General features: G+C 47.1%; 1 protein-coding gene across 1 annotated transcript in view; it reads right to left on the bottom strand.

Annotated features, from left to right (window-relative positions):
* Positions 1-17,944, bottom strand: part of PPP1R14C (protein phosphatase 1 regulatory inhibitor subunit 14C) — an 88,652-nt gene extending 70,708 nt beyond the window's left edge. The window contains exon 1 of the mRNA XM_042940071.1: positions 17,624-17,944. Coding sequence (XP_042796005.1) covers positions 17,624-17,944 — 321 coding nt within the window. The remainder of the gene's footprint in view (positions 1-17,623) is intronic.
* Positions 17,945-19,573: the final 1,629 nt, after the last annotated feature.

Below are 19,573 nucleotides of genomic sequence, written 5' to 3'. Positions count from 1 at the left end.
AAATCAGTACATCAGACAACCCAACTCAAAAGATTTGAACAGGCACTTCACAAAGAGGATACCCAAAGTATCAAGAGGCATATAAAAGGGGCTGAACGTTCGAAGTCTTCAGGTAAACGTAAATGAAAACCACAATGTGGTAGTGTACCACACAGACAGTTAAAATGAAAAAGGGAAAATACTAAGTGTTGGCAAGGATGTCACTTTCATATACTGCAGTGGGAATGTGAGTCCGTATAACTGCTTTTGGCTCCCACGTAAAATCTTCTGGAATTACCCAGGAAAGCTGAACATACACACATCCCATAAGCCAGCAGTTTCACCACTGCGTACGTAACCCAGCAGAAACGCAAACATATGTTCACCAAAAGACATGTGCAATAATGTTCCCAGCAGCTCAATTCAGCACAGTCCCAAACTGGAAACCTCTCAGATGCCCATCAAAAGCAGAACAGATTAAAAAGAAGTGTGATATATTCACACATGGAATATTCCATGGCAACCAAAATGAATAAGCCTCAATGGCACGCAACAACCTGGGTGTATCTCGCGTCCTTAATGCCGAACAAGAGAAGTTCTTTAAAAAGGCAAGTGAACCAGATTACCTTGGAGTGGGGTAGGGGGCTAATGATGGAAAGGGGGCACAATAGGGACTCCTGTGGTGTTAGCAATGTTCCTCCCCTTCTTGATCTGGATAGTGGTTACGTGGTGGGTTCAACGTGAGAATATTCATCAGCCTATCCACTCTGGATTTGTGTGCCTTGTATGTTACGCTAAAAGAGAGGTTCTTCAAAAAATACTTCCATTCAGGGGCGCCTGGGTGGCTTAGTCAGTCAAGCATCTGACTTTGACTCAGGTCATGATCTCACGGTTCTTGAGATCAAGCCCCGGGCTCTGTGCTGACAGCACAGAGCCTGCTTGGATCCTCTGTCACCCCCTCCCCCGCTCGTGTGTGCTCACTCTCTCTCTCTCTCTCTATTTTTTTTAAAAAAAATACTTTCATTCAGGTGGCACGGTCGGTTAAGTGTCCGACTCTTGGTTTTGGCTCAGGTCATGACCTCCTGGTTCATGAGATCAAATTCCATGTAGGGCTCTACATTGACAGCATGGAGCCTGCTTGGGATTCTCACTCTCCCTCTCCCTCTCTCTCTCTCTCTCTCTGCCCCTCCCCCCACTCACACACACACATGTGTACTCTCTCTAAAGAAAAAAAAAAAAAAACAACTTTCATTCCTGACGTCATCTCTCATTTCTTTCTGTCCGTAGTCCCTCAACCACATCAAGGTCCATCCTGCCTCAGGGTCTTAGCAGTAACTGAGCCCCCCAGGGGGAAAGCTCGTGCTCCCTGATCTCTGCACAGCTGGTGTCATCTCTCATCACGTAGGTCCAGGTTCACATGTGACAAACTTCCCCAGAGATGCCCTTCTCATGACCTGAACCCACTTTGGTTTACCCACCGTGTTTGTTTATAGAACACAGGGACTTTGCTTCTTGGGTTCACCGCAGTATCCCTAGCACCCATACCCTTAGCATCTCAAAATTCATCTGACATATTTACCCAACTGATTTCAAACTTATACCCACATAAGAGCCTGCCTGCCAATGTTTACATCAGGTTGATTTATAACTACCAAAAACCTGAAGCAACCAAGATGTCTCCAGTAACAGAATGGACAAATAAACTGTGGTACGTTTATACAATGGAATATTACTCAGTTATAAAAACAGATGAGCCGTCAGGCCACAAAAAGACACACATGAATACCAAATGCATATTGCTAAGTGAAAGAAGCCAGTCTGAAAAAGCTATGTACTGTATGGTCCCAATTAGATAACATTCCAGAAAAGGCAAAATGATGGCAATGCTGAAAAGATCAGTGGTTGTAACGGGCCTGGGGAGAAGTGGAAATAGATGAATGGATGGAGCACAGGAGATCTTTCTAGAGTGATGAAACTATTTGATGTGATATTGGAAGACAGTCTACATGACACTATGCATTTGTCAAAACCCACAGAACTTTATGGCACAAAGAATAAGTCTTATGGGTGGTTCAGTTGGTTAAGGGTCCAACTTCAGCTCAGGTCATGATCTCATGGTCCATGAGTTTGAGCCCCATGTTGGGCTCTGTGCTGACAGCTCAGAGCCTGGAGCCTGCTTCAGATTCTGTGTGTGTGTGTGTGTGTGTGTGTGTGTGTGTCTGTCCCACACCCACTCACGCCCTGTCTCTGTCTCTCAAAAACTAATGTTAAAAAAATAATAAATCTTATGATGTACAGTTAAAAAAAATCACTTAGGAGCCCGGGGGATGCTAGGCGGGAATGCAGAAATTGACAAGGCAGTCTAACTGTAGTACAAATGCATGAAACAACCTCACTGAAGGAAGGAGGTGCTGACCTGAGCGACTGGAAACGAGCGCAGTCTGTAAGAGCGAATGCAAAAGAAACCGCACACGGGCACCACGTTCTAGTTCATAACGTTGTTTCCCACGGCAGTCCAGCCACCCAAAAAGATAAGGACACCCTGATTTCCAAAAGCATTCTGTATGCTTATCCTGCAATGTAAAGAATGGAGTATGACAAAAATTGTTAGCTTACTTTCTCCTTAATTAATTGCAATTAAAAATAAAAAAACCGCCTGGCGGCCTCAAAAAGTGAAGGCTGCTCTTAATATCGTAAAGCCCTGTGACAAAAGAGTGCACGTCAATGAGGAGCGGGGAGCCCTTGTCTTTCCGGTGACAACGGTCGGGATATCCACACCCACGTTTTGTTTTTTTTTTTTTTTTTCAAAATAACTTTCGATTTCTCATATAAAAGGAACACGTGTTCACTGTACAAAACATAAATGAATACAAATTACCCATAATGACACGAAAACAGCACTATCAGCATTTATCGCGGATTTTTGCAGCCCTTTTTCTAGGCACAGATGAAAGAAACCTACGACACGATTTTTATCCAGAATGAATGTTATATAATGACAGATATATTATTACTTAACTCCAATGTGATAATTCTCTTGAACTAAAAAGGTAATTCTCTTAAAGTAGCCCAACAAGATTTTTCTTTCTGAGACATTGGACTGGGTTATTCCATATTCATAAAACCTGGTGTGTGACCAAATTTTGCAACAAAGGCCTAAACCCCATCAAAAAAAAAAAAAATCAAAACAAAAAGTTCCAAAAGCCTCTGTTCTCTTTTTGGCCAAAGAGCGTACCTTTAATTTGTTTTTGTTTTCTGTTTTTGTTTTTTTAATGTCTATTTACCTTTGAGAGAGCGTGTGTGAGCAGATGAGGGGCAGAGAGAGGGAGACACAGAATCCGAAGCAGGCTCCAGGCCCTGCGCTGTCAGCACAGAGCCCGGCATGGGGCTTGAACCCACGAACTGTGAGATCATGACCTGAGCCGAAGTCGGATGCTTTACTGACTGCGCCGCCCAGGAGCCCCAATTTGAATATTTTTATTAAGAAGGCAGAATCGATCATGGCAAAAAGAGCATAAATGTTGCTAATGGCGCTTTGATAAATATCCTGGGCTTTTCTTGGGATGATTTTTTTACATTAACAATCCTCAAAACGCCCCTGGAAGGGCTGTATCATTTAAAAGGGGAAATTAAAGGAAGCCGAGGATGACGACTCACAACCACATTGTGAGCAAAGCGCGCTTCGGGGAGCCCGCCTCGTCCTTCTGAGCAGACCAAGCCCATTCCTGCCCCAGGGAGACGGGAGCATCTATCCTATAAGGCAGTGCCCTGCGCTCGGGCATTAAGCGTGTAAAAAGAACCCTATGAGTGCAACCAGTAAGGATCTCTTAAATGAGACCACCTATTTTCCACCACCAGCAAGAAGCCATATGTAGGAACTTCTCCCCTTGTTTTGATTTTGTACAGTGGGGCCAGAGGGGAGAAGATGGTCCGAATTCCTTGAGAAGAAGGGCTAGGTCCACGCTACGCCCACCAGGCCCGCTTAGTGCTCACAGCCTTGCCCTCCTGGAGGCGGAGAGGGCCAGTGTCTTCGTCATGATGGCTGCGTGGAGAATTTGCACCTAAGTGTTTTGTATGTTCTCTGCATCTCATTCTCTGCCCTCCTTCACTGTCTTCAGTGGCTTCGCGCAGGGCAATTTACAGTAAGGTGTCAATTGATAAATACACCAGTTTCTCATCTTCTTTAGAGTAATAAGTTAACTTGAACTTGGAATATTTCACTTACAAAATACAGCCCACTAGCCCTCCCTGAAGTTTAACATGAGAATATCCCAGAGGTTTGAGACATGACTGGCAGCCAAATGCTTTTAAAGTCTCAGGCTAGTTTAGATGATGGTCTGTTTACCAAAATACACACGTTTTTATTTAAACATCCATCCACAGAAACTGCTTCTGGCATAAGAGTACTGAATGCTGAACCATCTGGGGTTTGATGAAGAAATGGAATATTCTAGCTTAACAAAAGGCACTTGTCTACCAGAGAGAGTATGTGTTTTTTTTTTTTTTTTAGTTGTAATATTTGTAGGCCATTTTCATGATAGCAAGCATAATCATGTTTCAGCACCAAATCAATGACTCATTTTCTCTTGACTTGTTAGAGCGCCACACCCCATCACAAACACAAGAAAAACCAGTTGACTAATTAGAATTGTTATGTGGCGTATTAGCTCATAAAAACTGAGCAGAAAAGTCATCTTTTCACCAATCTGAAATCTCAACACCTTACCTGTTTGGCCTGAGACAGATTTGAATCTATTAACATTTGCAGAAATGAACGAACAATCTGTGTCAGTTGTACTTGTGACATATAAAATACAAAAGTTGTTAACAGATGATTGACCAAGCAGCTCAGGAAATATATATATATATCCTTTATCAGAAGCAAAAGAAGTTGTTAAGGGCTTTGCACATTTTGTTTAAAAAAATTTTTAACATTTAGGGGCGCCTGGGTGGCTCAGTCGGTTGAGCGCCGACTTCGGCTCAGGTCACGATCTTGCGGTCCGTGAGTTCGAGCCCCGCATCGGGCCCCTGTGCTGACAGCTCAGAGCCCGGAGCCTGTTTCAATTCTGTGTCTCCCTCTCTCTGACCCTCCCCATTCATGCTCTGTCTCTCTCTGTCTCAAAAATAAATAAACGTTAAAAAAAAATTTTTTTTAACATTTATTTATTTTTGAGAGGGAGAGAGAGAGAGAGAGAGTGTGTGTACATTAGAGGGGGAGGGGCAGAGACAGAGGGAGACAATCCGAAGCAGGCTCCAGGCTCTGAGCTGTCAGCACAGAGCCCCACCCGGGGATCGTGACCTGAGCCAAAGTTGGATGCCCAACCGACTGAGCCACCCAGACACCCCTGCACATTTTATTTAGAAGCATTATTTCTTTACTTTTATCATGGGAAGGGTAATATCTGATGCTTTCAAACACGCAGGATAAAATATCCACTCTGTAACCAATGTTTTATTTAAAGTGTGTTTCTAATTTTTAGCCTCAATATTCCATCTACGTGGACAGCTGGAGAGCGTGAGGGCTCCAATACTAACCATTCATGCAGAGTTGACAATCCAAGAAATAAATAGCACATTTCCTACAATATACACTCGGGAACTGATGGATGAAGAAACTAAACTATTATCTAAAGAAATAGCTGAATCCCATTAATGGTTCATGTAATAAATTATAAACAAACACAAGAGTGGAATCCTATAAACTGTTCAACTAAAATAAAGCCTACTTGAAAATGTATCAAATAAATTAAGCAGAAGAGCCTTGCCCAGCGTGTGGGGCAAACATACAAGGATAGGTGCAGATGACCGGGGTGGGGAGGGTGACATTGACGGTCACTGTTTCCGGGTCCAAGTCCTGCTGGTAATTTAAACTCAGGCCTGGAACTAAGTCCTTCTGAGCCTCAGTTCTGTTGTTTTAAAAATGAGGTAGCTCCTTACATCACAGCACCTTTGTGTGGATTGAATGGGATTACTGATGATCCTTTATGGATTCCACCATCATACAAAATAAACAAATATTAAGAGCAATAAATTCTGAATTTAAGATACAAAACAGATGAACGTAAGGGAAGGGAAGGGAAGCAAAAGTAATATAAAAAAACAGGGAAGGGGACAAAACATAAGAGACTCTTAAATACAGAGAACAAACTGAGGGTTGCTGGAGGGGTTTGGGGTAGGGGGATGGGCTAAATGGGCAAGGGGCGTTAGAGGACACTTGTCGGGAGGAGCACTGGGTGTTATCTGTAGGGGCTGAATCAGTGGATTCTGCTCCTGAAATCATTACTGCACTATGTGCTAACTAGCTTGGATATAAATTGAAATAAATAAATAAATAAATAAATAATAAATAGCAATAAATTCTGCTTTCCACTTCCCACCAGGACTGTCCATGAAAAATATTAATTTGTTTTCTTCTATTCTGTCCTGCTCATTCTGACACTAACTATAAAGTGACATCCCAGGAATAATTCCCCAGTGAAAATTAACTTGTTTACACGGATTTATTCAGCCTTTTATTTAGGCTACTTTGTATCCTTCAATTTTTAAAAATTTTATTTCCTGGGGCGCCTGGGTGGCTCAGGCAGTTAAGCATCTCACTCCTGGTTTCGGCTCAGGTCATGATCCCGGGGTCATGGGTTCGAGCCCTGCGTCAGGAGCCTGCTTGAGGCTCTTTCCCTCTGACCTTCTCCCTGGCTCGTGCGCTCTCTCGCTCGCTCGCTCGCTCTCTCTAACAAAAAAATAAATAAATAAAACAAAAATTTTATTTCCTAAGGCTACTACTATTTTCCCTCTGAGGTGCTCGCTTTATATCTCAACACAAGTTAAGATAAATACCACTATCAGTTAATTATGAGCTGCCAAGATAAAGGACAAATAATAAGAACAGGAAAGCACTACCCTCCCCCCAACAGTCAGTATTATAAGTTATACACCAAAAATGTTTAAGCCAAATATTCCAGTTCTTCTTAAAGGTTAACCCAATTAAATTAAAAAAAAAAAAAAAAAAAAAAAAAAGACCAAACAGGGGCGCCTGGGTGGCTCAGTCGGCTGAGCGCCCGACTTTGGCTCAGGTCATGATCTCGCGGTCTGTGAGTTCGAGACCCGCATCGGGCTCTGTGCTGACAGCTCAGAGCCTGGAGCCTGCTTCGGATTCTGTGTCTCCCTCTCTCTCTGCTCCTCCCCCGCTCATGCTCTGTCTCTCTCTCTCCTTCAAAAATAAATAAAAACATTAAAAAAAATTTTTTTTAATAAATAAATAAAAACAAACAAACAGGGTACCTAGGAGATCTGCACTGTCCGATTTCAAATTTAACAGAAATCAGTAGTAAGTAGAAAGTGCTGGAGGGGAGGAGGGTGTTCTAAAAACACCTTCTCAATCCGATTCTTCCTATCCGAGCCACATCACACGAGAGATTATACTAAGAGAAGGATGGACACACTCTCACTTTAGCTACTAGAACTAGCTATGCAACTAAATGATCCTTTGGTGAACCATCCTGATGCTTGTCTCACGTTTGCTTTGAGAAAGACTCTTCCATTACTGCTTTAAATATCACCCTCTCTTTAATAAATCTCATTTTCGGCAGTGTAGGGCCACCTTTAGTATAGAAGCTCTAAAGGGCAGAGCGTAAAAACCTAGACCGTCCTCGTTTTTTCAGGTAAGGACAGAAAACCCGAAAACCGAAGTCTATCATGAGTAGGACTTGCCAAGGTCATCGAGCTAATTAAGCAGCAGTTCAAAGTAGATCCAGTTCCACAGGCCGGGGTCCTTCCCGGGACATCCCAGAAACCAGCAACCTGTTTTGATTTTATCCATTTCATAGATGCCAACAAGGTCCCACAGCCCACAAATAATAGATCCTGCCCCAGTTTATCAATTCCTGAAGTTCAGCTGATAAGAGGTTACTTTCTCTTACTTAAGACCTTACTTCCTATTAAAATGAAAATTAAAGTGGTTCTCGTCATTTACGGTATAATGTGAATGACTTTATTGCACCCTTTCCTGAAAACAGACTCTGAGTAAAGGAAGGAGCACGGAGCCAGGATGCAGTAAATAAATGTACTGAACACACTAACATAGCTGTGAACAGGACATAGTCTGTGCCCTCAAAGGGCTTTCAATCATACAGATGCCTCCCTCCTTCTCTTGTTACAGAAAGCGTTTCTTTCTTTTTCTTTTTCTCTTATATAATTTAAAAGGATGAAGGCTTCTTATTCCTCTTTCCTCCTCTTTGCAAATATCTGTTGGAATGAATGAATGAATACTCCTGCCCTCTAAGGTTCCTTCCACGCTTTGCCCTGAGGATTCTTTAAGAAAAGCAAAAGCCCTCCTTTGATCATTTCTTCCTCAACCATAAAGTAACGTTGTGGAGACTAATCCACAACTCTGGTTTCTTCTTCTTCTTCTTTTTTTTTTTCTCAGCTTTTACACAGTGGAGCAGATTTCCAAAGTGCCAGTGCTGACTAAGAAAAACCTGGTGAGAGTTTATTGGCCAGAACTTTGAGGCAGAGGCAGGAATCCTGGCTCTCGTGCCTTGTTCTATTAAAACCTGTGTGAGCCTGTCGCTCTGAATCTTATCTGCCGGTGGAAAAGCACTCACCCCTTCCTCGCCCAGCAAGCATTTCCACTCTCAGAGAAATGAGCAACTATGGTGCAAATAGGATTCTTGTACATACCGAAAAATTAAAATTACAGACAGAAATGGCAGCAACCTGTGATTACTCCCTTTGAAGACTTTCATCGCCCTGTACCTGTGCTTTACGCCATCACAACTTCCGTTCAGTCCACAGGTTCAAAAGACGGCACGGATGTAATTCACAACCAAGGGAAAGGAACAAAACTTAGAGTCAACAATGAAAGAGGAGACTTCGAACACCAGCAGAGCCAAATGGCATTAGTGCAGTTAAGTGGGGGCGTGTATTTCTGAAATGCACAGTTCCGGAACATGGTCTCGAGGGCCGGTTTCTATCACACTCACCTGCCAGCCAGGTACTGGACACCTCAGTGCAGCCAGGGGCCTGAGAGACACTGGGGCTGCAGGGACCACGAGATCCTGCCCTCACAAAGCTGTGCGACTGGATGACAGACGGTGCGCCAAGAGCCGGGCAAGCCTGCAGCCAGCCTGCCGGTGAGGGGATGTATCAGAGATGCTCCGTAGAGGAAATACCACAAGGGCAAGCCCCGGAGCCCTTGCTGCAGCCTATGGGCTCTTGCTTTGTCATGAGGGCCCTGGAATAATAGGATCCAGTCTGGATTTCAGAAGACACTTTGAGTCACCGCAGTGAGGGGTGGATGGAGGGGAGGCTCGCAGGGGGAGGCCCCAGCCCAGGAACCAGAGACAGGTGTCCGTTCCGGACTCCGCCCCTTGCGAGTGACGTGGCCTCTAACCAGGGGTTGCTCAAGCTCTCGGTGCCTCAGTTTCTTTACCTACCTTGCAGAGTCACGGCGAGGATGGGCTTATGCAGTAAGAACTCAATAAATGGAGCTGCTGGGCACAATGGCTGCATCGTGGCGAAGGGACTCTGGGGTCAGGACGAGCTGAGACAGGGACAAGTCACAAGTTGTCTGGTCTCAGTCTCCTCCGCCACAAAATGAAGAAATGCAGATGATACCACACCCCCCCCCCCTTCCTAAAGTTATTGTGAGGTTTGACCGTGGGAGACAAAACGTACAGATCACCTGGCCCTCCGCCGGGAGCTGCATCAGTGGCCGAAGCAAGCGGTCGTAACAGCAGCAGCAAAGCAGGGGGCTGCTGGTGGTGGCAGTAATTTGAGAGACCTGAGACGGAAGTGTCAATTGGTGAGAAATTTTAAGGAGCTGCACAAATGGGGGGGCGGGGGGGCAGCGAGAAGTCCAGGCACCAGGTTGCAGAGCCGTAAGGAGCGAGGGTCAACATGCAAACTGGTGCAGCCACTCTGGAAAACAGTGTGGAGGCTCCTCAAAAAATTAAAAATAGATCTACCCTCTGATCCAGCAACAGCACTGCTAGGAATTTACCCAAGGGATACAGGAGTGCTGATGCATAGGGGCCCTTGTACCCCAATGTTCATAGCAGCACTCTCAACAATAGCCAACTTATGGAAAGAGCCCAAATGTCCATCAACTGACGAATGGATACAGAAGATGTGGTTTATACATACGATGGAATACTACGTGGCAATGAGAAAGAATGAAATCTGGCCATTTGTAGCAACGTGGATGGAACTGGAGGGTATTATGCTAAGTGAAATAAGTCAGAGAAAGATACCATGTTTTCACTCATAGGCGGATCTTGAGAAACTTAACAGAAGACCGTGGGGGGGGGAGGGGAGTTATAGAGAGGGAGGGAGCCAAACCATAAGAGACTCTGAAATACTGAGAACAAACTGAGGATTGATGGGGGGTGGAGGGGAGGGGAAAGTGGGTGGGGAGCATTGAGGAGGGCACCTGTTGGGATGAGCACTGGGTGTCGGATGGGAACCAATTTGACAATAAATTATATTTAATATAAAAAAAAAAAAAAAAGACTTTGTGACTGCAGGGTGTGACCTGCAGGGCAGAGGCAACAGAGAGGATGCCTGCAGAACCTCTGGCTGGGACATTTGTGGACAGCGGCACCTGCCATTCCCTGAGGGAACGGGGGAAAAGGAGCAGGTTTGCAGAGGAAGGTAAACTCAGTTGCAAACCGGTTCACCACGAGGCTCCCGTGGAGCCTCTAAGTGGCGTTGTCCATTTCAAAACTCTCCGAATATATCTGGTCCTCGGAAAACAACTCTGGGCTAAAAATACAGATTGAAGAGTTGTCAGCATATGGACAGCAACTTGAAGCCACCAGGAATATTCGTATCATGCAGAAAGAGCATGCAGCGGGGAGGGGACCCAGAAGGCAGAGCAGGAGCCCAAAGACAAATCCTGAGCAACACCAGACTTCAGAGAGATGGGCAGAGAAAGAAAGCCCGGAAGGGGACTGGAAGAGTAGCTAGGGAATAGCGTGAGGTCCTGGAGAGGCTGTCTCAGAAGCCCAAGGCTTCCACGGGGAAGGCCAAGTCAGTAAAGACCCACACAACACCCCAACACCACCCCGGGATGAGAAACAGCAAGGTCCTCAGGACAGCGGTGGTGGATAAACAGCATCTGTCATGGGTAAAGAAAGATCCAGAAAAATGGATGGTAAGAGAAGAACAAGCGGCAACCAGAGGGGATACAGGACTGAGGAAGGGAAGCGTTACTCACGGCAGGCGATTGCTGTTGCTGTTTCTAGCAGGGGAGAAAGACTTGGGCTCATGCACCTGCTGGGGTCCAGGGGCCCGCAGGGAGCAAGGGAGGGTAGAAGCCCACAGCAGAGCGGCTGCACTGGCTGGCCCAGGAAGAGGCTGCAGGCTGGGCTGAAGGGGAGGGAAGAGAGCAGAAATGGTGCCATGAAAACACCGGTGACGGTTTGAAATAGCCAAGTCCTGCATGAGGAGACAAGGGACTAAACTACAAAATGCGATCGTGCACACAGCGCACGCACCGCGTGGAACAAAAAACAATGCAGGCTTTGCTCTTCCGTCATCTAGAAAGAGAGACTCCTTTGAGGAGAGCCGTCAATTAGGCCAGGTTTGCCGTGTGCAGCCAGGTAGTTCCAGAGCTGGGAGAAAAGCAGAAGACCCTAGAAGCGAAGGCGAGTCAGAGGCGAGAAGCAGAGGCAGAGCTATCGTGTCAGGGGGCGCAGAGGAAAAGAGGGTGGGCGGGAGACGCAAGGAAGAGCGGGTTCACAAAAGAATTCTCACAATCGAAGCTGAAAAATCAATTCGCTGTCACCACGATCTGTAAATTCCTATTTGGAGCAAGTAAGTCAATGAAGGGGGGGGCGGGGTGTGCTTTTCAACAATGTTGAAATAAAACAGTAATAATGCAAGAGGATATAGATTATTGCTGCAAACCATAAATCTATTTTTTTCTAGCTGTGATTCTAATAAAGAAATGCCACCAACGAATTCAACTACAATGCCAATGACTTGTAAAAGGTTGTCTGAAGATTGACTCTTTTCATTCAATCAAACAAACGCTTCACGGTTGAAGAACTGTCCTCTACCATATTAGGACGTCTAAAGAAAATGAAGACAGAGCCTGCCTTTCAACTGACGTCTAATTTCTCCATACACATGAAAGCCCACAGGAACTTCCAGAGTAAGGAAGATACTAGAAGAAAGGGGAATGATACAGACAGTATTTGCCCATGTTCAAGTTCCAACACATGCCAACATCCCGACCCCAAGTACCTACGCATCCTTCTCCAAATTCTACCGCCAGATAGATGTGAATGCCTTGTTTTCTCTTCCTTCCTGTCCTCCGCCCACATCGTAGAGAATAAGCAAGAGACAGTGGCTACGGTTCAAAGTACACAAGTGACTGAACAGCAACAGCGTCCCAGCAACTACGTTCCAGGTCTTTCCCATCCAGTCCTCCTAACAACCCTGCAAAGAGGGCTGGGTGACTCCCTTAAACATGAGGGGAAGGTGAGGCTCAGAGATGTCAAGGAAATTGCCTACTCACTACTACTACTGAAAGCTGGGGCTGGGGCCACAATGTGACTTCCAGCTCTTCTAACGTCAGAGCATTTACTCTCCTAACCGCTGCCTCCACACCGAATTTCCCCAGCCACTGTTCCGAAGGGAACCGGTTGAAGTACTTTCTTCCAGAAGGTGCCTGGCCCCGTCCCGCCTTGAGAAGCAGTGCGGCACCGTGGTGACATTGCACTGATTTCCTGGACACAGCCCTGCCCCACCACGTTACAGCTATGGGCTCTGGGGCAACTTTTTGACATCTCCATGGCTCAGTTTCTATATCCATAAAGTGAGAATATCAGAAATTGTTACTCGGATTACATGAATCATCCCTGATGCATAAAGAGCACTCAATAAACGCCAGCTAATTCTGGCTTTTCAAACTGCATGCCACTGTCCCGAAATGTGTTATGAAATCAATTGGGAGGGTCACAAACCAGCAATTCTGGAAAACGAAATAGAACAGAATATGGTATTTTAACATGAATAGTCGTATTTTACGTTACCTTTGTAATTTTTTTCTTTAGCGCACGCAGTAATGTTAAATGATGCTTTGTAAGTCTGTGTGTCTTTCACACATCCATGTGTCCGTGTGACAGGCGGCAATCTAAAGGGTATTTCTTTCCAGGGTCGCCATCAAAAAATTTGGAAAAACACTTGATTTGCAGAAGGAGCATGACAGGGAGTCAGGGAAGATGAGAAGGTATAATATGCCAGAAAACACTTTCTAAAATGCAGCTAAGGGAAAGCCCTCCCGGATGGACATTCAGGATAACCCAGGAAAACGCCCTCAGCGCACAAGTCTGTTTACGGCTAGGCTGCTACAGGCATTTCAGTAATCTGAGGTTAACAACAGGCTTTTATTTCCAGAGCAAATCAAATTGCAAAACTGGAAGTACAGATGTTATCTTGATGCTGGGCAAGATGAGAAAAATTGATATGACTTATCCAGTAAGCCATCTTGCAATACTTGTCAAAGTAGACGCTATGCCAGATTTCAAATGCTCTTAAAAACTGTCTGCGTTTGGAAGAGATACGAAAATCTCTCAAAACAGAAATTCTTTTTTTTTTTAATTTTTTTTTTTAACGTTTATTCATTTTTGAGAGACAGAGAGAGACAGAGCATGAGCGGGGAAGGGGCCGAGAGAGAGGGAGACACAGAATCTGAAGCAGGCCCCAGGCTCTGAGCTGTCAGCACAGAGCCCAACGCGGGGCTCGAACTCACGAACTGCAAGATCATGACCTGAGCCGAAGTCGGATGCTCAACCGACTGAGCCACCCAGGCGCCCCAAAACAGAAGTTCTTAAATGTGGATGTAGATTCATCCTAACAGGTCCATGATGACCAAATCCCTAGCTGAGATTTAACTATCCATATGAGATGATGAAATGGGAGATAACTATCGACATAACTAAGCTTAGAATTTATAAACCCATGTATCTTTATATCCAAAAGGCTGTTTGATACGGTGTTTGCTGATACTGCCCATAGCCTGGATAAGAAGGGCCACAGCCCTGGGCCCTAGTCCTTCTCCACCCAACTTCCTGTGGCGTCCCTGGGACCAACTGGACCCACACACCCATGCGGTGACCTCCGTCCCTTTTTAGGCTCCGCTGCAGCCCCGCACAATCTCATGATCAAATACGAAGCCACTTTCAGGGCGCAGACAGGCTCCTCCCAGATCTGTCCTCCCAAGGGGGTCTCTGCCACTGGTCTGAGCTAAAGCTATGATTACGGGGTGGCAGAGGGTGTAGACCGAGATGGGGTGTGCAAGTGGACACAATGCTCTTCACCAGGTGGGACCATACCACGGGTGGGAAGAAAAAGGCAGGAGGCCCTGGGCGGGTGGATTCTCCAACTACATTCCAGCTTGGAGTCTTGGGAAGTCTGAGATTTCAAAATTCAAACCTAGCCTTCCAAGCCACTGTGGAGATATCAAGGTAGGTGGATAGAACACATTTTACAAGATGCTGGTTACAAATTCATTATTTTTATTTATTTTTAATTTTTTTTAACGTTTATTTATTTTTGAGACAGAGAGAGACAGAGCATGAACGGGGAAGGGGCAGAGAGAGAGGCAGATACAGAATCGGAAGCAGGCTCCAGGCTCTGAGCCATCAGCCCAGAGCCCAACGCGGGGCTCGAACTCATGGACCGCGAGATCGTGACCTGAGCCGAAGTCGGACGCTTAACTGACTGAGCCACCCAGGCGCCCCTCATTATTTTTAACTATCTACACATACACTACGAGGGCCTCTATCGGTTCTCTTGCACCGGACCCTGCAGAGTTACCGGCACACCGCAGGAGCCACACCGCCGTGGTTCATGTTCCCACCCCCACCCCCTGCCATTCACCAGTTCTGTGGGCTGTGAAGCCTCTTCCTCTGTGTCTCAGTTTCCTTACCTGTAAAACAGGGACAAGAGCACCCTCTTCATAGGGTTGTTGTAAAGACTAAATGAATCAGTCCATACAAAGTGCAGAGAATAGCACCTAGCACGTAATAAGGACTCCAGAGATGCTGCCCTTATATTATTCTCCATACAAAATTGATTGGCCACTGCAAACTTCTAGAGAAGGCCACAGCCAGGAAGTTATTCTGGGTCTTCCTTCTCTCCCACTCCTAATTTAGAAAGCGCACGTTACCTCCAAAAGATCACTATTTTCTACTCCGCGAGGGACGAGTCACCTCACTGCCCACCTGCCTGATAGAAGTTCTTCTGAAATTAAATATATGCTCATCCTGTCCCCCAACCTGGCAGAAAGCTCAGGCCTCTGGCCAGTTTGAAGCCTGGCAAATTTGCTTCCTGTGTCAGTTGCATGCAATCCAAATTTAAAACCTTACCAATTTTAAGTGTAAAAGGGACATTCCCGTGCCTTTATGTTCATGAGATTCAGAGCTATTGGCCAGGGTAAGGTCCTCCTAGATTAAAAAGCCAGAGGCTGAAATACCTGAAGTTATCAGCGAGGAAAGGCTACCAGACTAGAGAACCTTAGCTAAAAATAGAGTCCTACCAGTGGAGAAATAGATGGGAGAAAACAATTTGTTATATGGCTATTTATTAGTCCACCCGCTTTTTATTATTATATACAAGGTGTATCATTGGCTTAGTAATTACAAACTGCCAACAACCTCTCAATGACCAATATTCCTTCAACCTAAAATGACAGAGCAAACAACTTGAAGAGAAATACTTGTCACATTATGATACACAGGCAGCAAATAGCGCTCTCTCTCTCTCTCTCTCTCTGTCTCTCTCTCTCTCTGTCTCTCTCTCTCTCTCAAAACTCCAGTTGTTTGCTGCACATCAGAAGGTCTAAAATAGGAGAAGAGATGTACAAGGGAAAGATTCAAGGTCGTGTTTACCCTTTAAAATACGTACCTAACTGACATGTTCAATACAGTGAACATTCGATCCACCATTTTCCCCCATTTATTCTGAAGAATTTTCAAAATATTTGATTTGCCAACCTGCCCAAGGGGCTGGAACTCTCTAGTTTCTCCAACTACCCCTAATTAGTCTTCCGTAAAAGCAGCACTGCTAAAGCACTGTTAATGTCCACAGTAGTTTCTCTATTAACTCAACTCTTCTCCAGATCCAAAATGGAGTATAAAGAGGAGTGTGAAATAAATGAAAATTAATTGGATGCTACAGAGGCAAGACTGAGCACATCCATCCACCCAACAGTAATCCCATCGAAATCAAACATAGTGTTTCTTGGAAGAGTTTTGCCAACTTCCTATTAAAAAAAAAAAAAAAAAAATCCCAGGAACACTTCCTATTTTGGCCAGTTTTTATTTACGCAATTAGCATGGCTTTTCATAAGAGCCAGGCTGGAAACAATATATTTTTACAAGCCCATTAGTCATATAGTCAAGCTTCATTATATCACAATCCTTCAGCAGTAGTCCGTAATAAGAATGCTGTTGCTTTGTGCAATGACAACGTTTAAGGAAAGGATGCGTTCACAATAGGCCATAAAATGTGTGAAAAACAGAATACCCCAAACCAGTAGACAAACCAATGAGTTCATCTGGCTTTCATTTTTGCTGAGCAGGGTTAAGCGCAGTATGGACACAAACCTGGCTTTGACTTAGAAGCCATATCCTTAATTACTCACCCCCTTCATTCTCCCACCCTTCCCAAACTCCACGCCCTTAAGAGAAGTACAACACTTCGACCACAATTGCTGTTATTAAAGAATCTCCCCGGGAATCATTTTGGCTTCAGTCGTTTTTCTAGCAGACGTCTGTTACAGCTTATTCTCACCATTTCTCCTAACATCAGGCATATACACGTCCGGCAGACTTGTGTGTAAGCCTTAGCCCCTGAACTGTGGGAAGTCCCAGCGTCGTGGCGGAGGGGAACCCGGTGGGTTCCGGCCATCTCGCACACCGCCCGCAAAGCTGCTTGCCTTTCACCCAGGCACCCTTCCAGGTTGCCAAAGGCTCTCCATTCTGCGCCCACCAACGGGAGTAACTGAGCTTGGCCAGGGAGGAAGCAAGCTGCTTCAACAAAGCCCAGCGTGTGCAGCTTCGGTAAATGCAAGGATGAATTATGGGGACACGCGTCGGGGCTGGCTGCGAAAGAGAAAGCGTTCATCTCATGATGTTGATGTGGAATTTCAGGAACGAGGGGGTCTCTGAGATCCCCAGAACCTCTCCTCTCCGTTAAGCAGCTTTCAGGTCCCTTCCCTGCTCCCTCTCCGCAAAAAAAAAAAAAAAATGCGGGATTGCCAGGATCTCAGCAGTGAGTACTGTTCTTGTTGGCTTAGGCGCATCTGGGGTGAGCCCTTCTGAGCCCCGCTTCGTGTGGCTGCAGCTAGAGCCTGGAAAGGCTCTGAGAAAAGCAATGCGCTTAGCCAGACCTAACCCTCCCCACTGCCATGAAGAGGGCCCGCAGCTCTCCGGGCACCCGGCACCAGACAGGGGCTCCCAACCGTCGCGCCCCGGCGCCAGAGGGCACCCTGGAGAGAGAACGCCCTGCGCCTCGCTCCCAGCGTCGGGTCCCCAGGAGTCGGGGCGGTGCGCAACCGAGAGCCGGAGCCGGAGAATCCCTGTGTGGGCACAGTGGGGCGAGCGAGGCCCCCAACCCTCCCGGCCCCGCGCCCAAGTACCTCGCAGCCGTACAGCTGACCCAGCTGCTCCACGATCCACTCCTCCAACACGAGCCGCTTCCGAAGCTCCTTGCGATCATATTTCACTGTCACTTTTCCCTGCTGGTGGCGACGTTGCTGCTGCTGCTGCTGCTGCTGCTGAACCTGCCCCGCAGCGGCCGCCGTGGCCACGGGCGCCGAGTCCTCCCGGGAGGAGCCCGAGCCACCGCTCGAGCCGGGGCTGCCGCCGGCGCCGCCCCGGGGACTCTGGAAGAAAACCCGCGCGCCGCCGCCGCCGCCGGCCCCACCGGCCGCCTCGCTGCTGCCCGTCGCCACCGACATTTCCCCGCGCGCGCCGGAGCCCGAGTGCGGCCCGCAGGAGGGGCGGGCGGAGCGCGCCCGGCGCCGCTACCACCTCCGGCCGGGCAGCGGCATGCGAGGCGCTCGCCGGCACCTGCTCCGCGCGCCGCGCACGCCCGGCAGCCCGGCTCGCGGGGAGGTCGGGAGGAGCCGCGGCCTCCGGGAGGAGGACGGGCGGGGGAGGGCGGGGAAGAGGGAGGGGCGGGGACCGCAGCCTTAAAGACGCCGCGGAGGACCCTCTCGCTCCAACCCCGGGAGGCGGATCTGGCGCCCGGCGGGCCGAGGGGCTGGGGCGTGGGAGTTGCGCGCGGAGGCGGGAATGTGTGCGCGGCGGCACGCGCGGGCGCCCGGGTGCAGACGCCCGAAGGACCGGCTCGGGGCCGGTGCCAGAGACGGTCCTACTGCGCGGGTGCCGTGTTCTCTCCTCCGGGGGACGGGGAATTGCTCTTTCCGCCTCCAGCAGTCTCAGGGCGCGGGAACCCCGCCGTCTCCAGCGGCCTCGGCCGGGCGCTGCCGGGGGCAAGGGACCGCCGGGAGAGGGACGCGGGGAGGGACCGCGCCGCGGGTTCCTGGTGAAGGGTTTCTTGGCCCTCCCGCCTCTTCGGCTGGCGGGGAAGCGTCTCTCTCCCTCCTGTCCCCACCCTCCAGCTCCAAACACATTCCTATTCATGCCACTTCCTCTCTGGGATTGTGAGAAAAATTGACGAGGCGATGTTTGTGCAATCAGACAATCCGAGCGCCTGAGAAATTCTCTTCAGACCAGTTTTTCTCTCCTTACAAAGCGTCTGTCCGTTCATAGGCAGAGCATTGCGATGTCTTTATATCTAAAGGGCAGAAGGCTTGATCATCGCTTAGCTAAGGGGCTGGGGACATACAGCAAACATTTCTCTAAAGGACTCGGTGCTGTTTACTGGTCTTACATTTCTAGTGTTGCATTCCCTGACTAGCCAGCTTTCCTCTCTCTCAATAGCATTTCCAAGCTACCTCTTTTTACCGGGGAAAGCAATTGCACTAACTTTACTACTCTAAAAACATCGTGCAGCCAAGTAGAGTTACAAATGAATGAGCTTATTATAAGGTTTCGGGCAAAGAGATGGGGAGGGAAGTTATAAACAGAAAGCTGCGTGTGTCTGTGTGTAAAATTATAGGGAGACACTAATAAATGTCTGTTGTACACAACATTCCATTTCTGTTGAGGCAACTGAAAGAAATCACAAAGATGCTCAAACACAGTAAGTAGCCTTTATGAACTTTTTAAAAAAGCTGGTGAAGTTTACCCGTAGCTATTATAAAAAAAAAAAAAAAAAAAAGTTTCTCAGAGGTAAAATAGGTCATCAGGTTAATTTCTTCTGAATATTTTCTATGATGGAGAGGATTCTGTGTGGGATTCTAGACCCACAGCTATAAAGGCACAGGAAGTGAAGGAAGTAACCAGCAACTTTCTCCTGGACTTCGGGCTCTGCAGGCAACCCACATTCAGGTCTGCTCTACCAATATTTATCATCTGCTTTGTTCTTTCCGTTTAAGGTTTTCGCCAAGAGCCTGAGGTGGGATTTTCCCAAAGAGTTCCATTCCTGAAACTCATCATCAGGAGAGGGCAGGCCCTGAGGA

Source organism: Panthera leo, chromosome B2, assembly GCF_018350215.1.
Source record: "Panthera leo isolate Ple1 chromosome B2, P.leo_Ple1_pat1.1, whole genome shotgun sequence".
Taxonomy (NCBI): Eukaryota; Metazoa; Chordata; class Mammalia; order Carnivora; family Felidae; genus Panthera; species Panthera leo.
This window is presented reverse-complemented; position numbering and strand designations above follow the sequence as displayed.